The sequence below is a fragment of the Tupaia chinensis genome, unplaced genomic scaffold, assembly GCF_000334495.1.
Source record: "Tupaia chinensis unplaced genomic scaffold, TupChi_1.0 Scaffold000115_1, whole genome shotgun sequence".
Lineage (NCBI taxonomy): Eukaryota > Metazoa > Chordata > Mammalia > Scandentia > Tupaiidae > Tupaia > Tupaia belangeri.
This window is the reverse complement of record NW_006159579.1, coordinates 2,987,797-2,990,720: the sequence shown is the minus strand read 5'-3', so window position 1 is coordinate 2,990,720 and position 2,924 is coordinate 2,987,797. Positions and strand designations below refer to the sequence as shown.

At 54.7% G+C, this 2,924-nt stretch overlaps 1 protein-coding gene across 1 annotated transcript in view; it reads left to right on the top strand.

Moving 5' to 3' along the window:
* FER1L4 (fer-1-like protein 4) overlaps nucleotides 1–2,924 on the top strand; it is a 49,604-nt gene that overhangs the window by 2,929 nt on the left and 43,751 nt on the right. Inside the window, exons 5-12 of the mRNA XM_006144062.3 lie at nucleotides 292–383; nucleotides 568–609; nucleotides 890–1,060; nucleotides 1,593–1,653; nucleotides 1,762–1,893; nucleotides 2,139–2,201; nucleotides 2,280–2,364; nucleotides 2,587–2,746. Of these exons, the coding sequence (XP_006144124.1) occupies nucleotides 292–383; nucleotides 568–609; nucleotides 890–1,060; nucleotides 1,593–1,653; nucleotides 1,762–1,893; nucleotides 2,139–2,201; nucleotides 2,280–2,364; nucleotides 2,587–2,746 (806 nt within the window). The remainder of the gene's footprint in view (nucleotides 1–291; nucleotides 384–567; nucleotides 610–889; nucleotides 1,061–1,592; nucleotides 1,654–1,761; nucleotides 1,894–2,138; nucleotides 2,202–2,279; nucleotides 2,365–2,586; nucleotides 2,747–2,924) is intronic.

The window sequence follows — 2,924 nt, the reverse complement described above, 5'->3', positions numbered from 1 at the left end:
CAGGAATGAGATGGAGCTGGAAAGGTTGGTAGGGCCCAGACCATGTTGAACTGTGAAGGTCACGGTGAGGAATTTCCAAGAGCAGTGAGAGAATTTTGGAGTTGCATTTGGCCACCTCAAGAGATAACTTCCACATTGTGAGTAGTCAACTTTGCCAGTGATCAGAGAGGAAGCACAAGGCAGGCCAGGAGGATCTCTGTGTACAGGCGAAATAAAAGGCATTGTCCTTGGGCCTCTCTTAGCCCCAGGGCACTTCAAGGAGTTTAGAGGACACTGTGTATCTGGTTTAAGATCCAGGTGGAGCTTGACCTGAAGTACCAACCCCCAGAGGGTGCCACTGGAGCCTGGGCAGAGGAGGACTTTGGGGCACTCATTCATGAGAGGTATCGCACTCACCCCCACAACCAACCTAGGGGAAAAAACCTGATATTCTCAGCCTGGTCCAAGCCCAGGAAGGAAAAAGTGGTAGGTGCCAGGTGCTATGACCTTGGGACATGAGCTGACTGAGTTGCAGTCCTGTGGTCAGGCCTGGCTCTCTCTTATTCCTTACATTTTTCCTCCTCTCAGCTCAGAGCTGATCATCCCAAATGTGGGCTTCCGGGAGCTGGAGTAAGTATGTAGGGATGAAGTGGGGTCACTGGGGTCAGTCTTGAGATGAGAAGACAGTGATTTGGGGCCATTCCTGGTGTCTAGGATCAGTACTAAATCAGTTCCAGGATCAAGGGTCAGTTCTAGAGTCAAGGGAGGGGGTCCCAGGATTTGGAGTCTGTCCTAAGATGAGTGGGTAAGTCCAAGGATCAGGGGTCAGTCCTAGAGTTGGGAAAGTCACGGAATGCCCAGAGATGAGTAATAGGTCCCAGGTATGTCTTTTGAGGTTCTTTTCCATCAGGCCAGGGGAGGTCCGGCTGGAGCGGCGGGCAGTGGCTTTGGGCCGCAAGCTAGTCCGAGGCCTAGGTCAGCCAGAGGATGAAGAAAACGAGCTGGAGCTAGAGCTGGAGCTGGAACTAGAGGACGAGCCTGATGTGGAGCTTTCTGGAGTTGTGTTCAGTCCCCTCAAGAGGTGATTTGTACCCAACACACACCTGCTCCCACACCCTACCAATGAGTCAGTCTCCCTGCTCACACAGGCTGAGCCACACCCATCCACTTTCACAAACACACATCCCAGGGTATGGGTGAAGGGTAGGTACTCTGGGGTCAAGGGTTGCTCACTCATGGGCATAGATGCTGTTCATGCACAGTTACATTGGTGACAACAGCTTGATGAAGACAAGGAGTTGGTCTCCTTTGTTTATGGCAATGTTTCAGCCTAGAATGGTTATGACCCATAGTAGGTCCTCAATAAATCTTTATTGAATGAATGATTTCAGGGCACCAGAAATGTATCACATTTTGGTTGTAGGGTGGAAATAGAGGCAACAAGACCCAAAGAAGTTGGAATACAAAATTCAGGGGGGAGAAGAGACCTCATTCCCAGCACCAAGCAAGTGTGAATGTGTGGGCAGAGAGGGGACAAAATGAGAGCTGACTTCTCCTTTGGCCCCTCCCTGCTGAGCCAGACCCGGAGCCCCTGACATTGTCCTTCTCTGCAGCCGAACCCGGGGCCTGGCTAGCGGGGATCCCTTCCAAGTGTCCAGAGCCCAGGACTTTCAGGTACTGGTCCAACCCTTGGGAAGTACCACCTGTTCTACATACACGGGCTCCTCGTGCTCCAAGTTACCTGGGAAGGACAGCTTCCTTTCCTCTTTCTGTACCCCTCAGGTAGGGGTCACTGTGCTGGAGGCCCAGAAGCTAGTCGGAGTCAACATTAACCCCTATGTAGCTGTTCAAGTTGGGGAGCAGCGCCGAGTAACTGCCACACAGCGCGGGACCAATTGCCCCTTCTACAATGAGGTGGGCCTAACCAGAGAGGAACTGAGAGAATGGGCGGGACCCAGATAAGAACGAGGGGACGTGACCTGGGTGGAATCACGCCAGCCACGGTGCCTATGGAGGGGAGGAGGGGGTAGACTGGTGGGGGTAGACTGGCGGGAGTCAGGAGGGAGGAAGGTGTTCTCTCCAGAATAGGCAAGCTGGGCAATCCCTTCACAACTCATCTGTCATCTTCCTAACCTTTTCTCACTCTCATTTCAATCCAGTACTTCTTGTTTGAATTTCACAAGACCAGGCATCACCTCCAGGATTTACTGTTGGAAATCACGGTGAGGGGGTTAGGGTGAAAGGGTTCCATTAGAGAAGGGGGATAGGAAAGTTCTGAGACTAACGCCACCTTCCTGCAGGCTTTCCATTCGCAGACCCTCCCATTTATGGCCACTCGGATAGGCACATTTAGGATGGACTTGGGCATCGTCTTTGATCAGCCAGGTACGGAACCTTCCCCTTACTGAGACTGCATACACAAGGACCCCAGAAATGGACACGATGGGCGGTGACCCCACAGACTCACAGATAGCTCTCCTTGCACTCGGGCTCCTCCCTGCGGAGCCAGACAGGAGCCCCTGACATCCCAACCTGGATCGCAGCCTTACCGCCACATGGCGCATGCGGCTGGGCTCATTTGACCCCTGCCTGCCCCTCCACCCCCAGATGGCCACTTCTATCAGAAATGGGCTCCGTTACATGACCCTCGGGATACTCGCGCCGGGACCAAGGGCTTCGTCAAGGTCACCTTGTCTGTGAGGGCACGCGGGGACCTGCCCCCTCCGCTGCCATCCCCGGGCCCAGAACACAGTGTGGACATTGAGAAGTGAGCTGGGGTGAAGCGGGGAGCAGACTAGGACGAGACGTGGCCTTGCGGGCGCGAAGAGGAGGGCTTGAGGTTCCAGCTTCTCGGCCTCTCAGCGTGCCCCTGCCCTAGGAACCTGCTCCTGCCACGCCGGGTGCCCGCCGAGAGGCCCTGGGCGCGGCCCCGCCTGCGGGTGGAC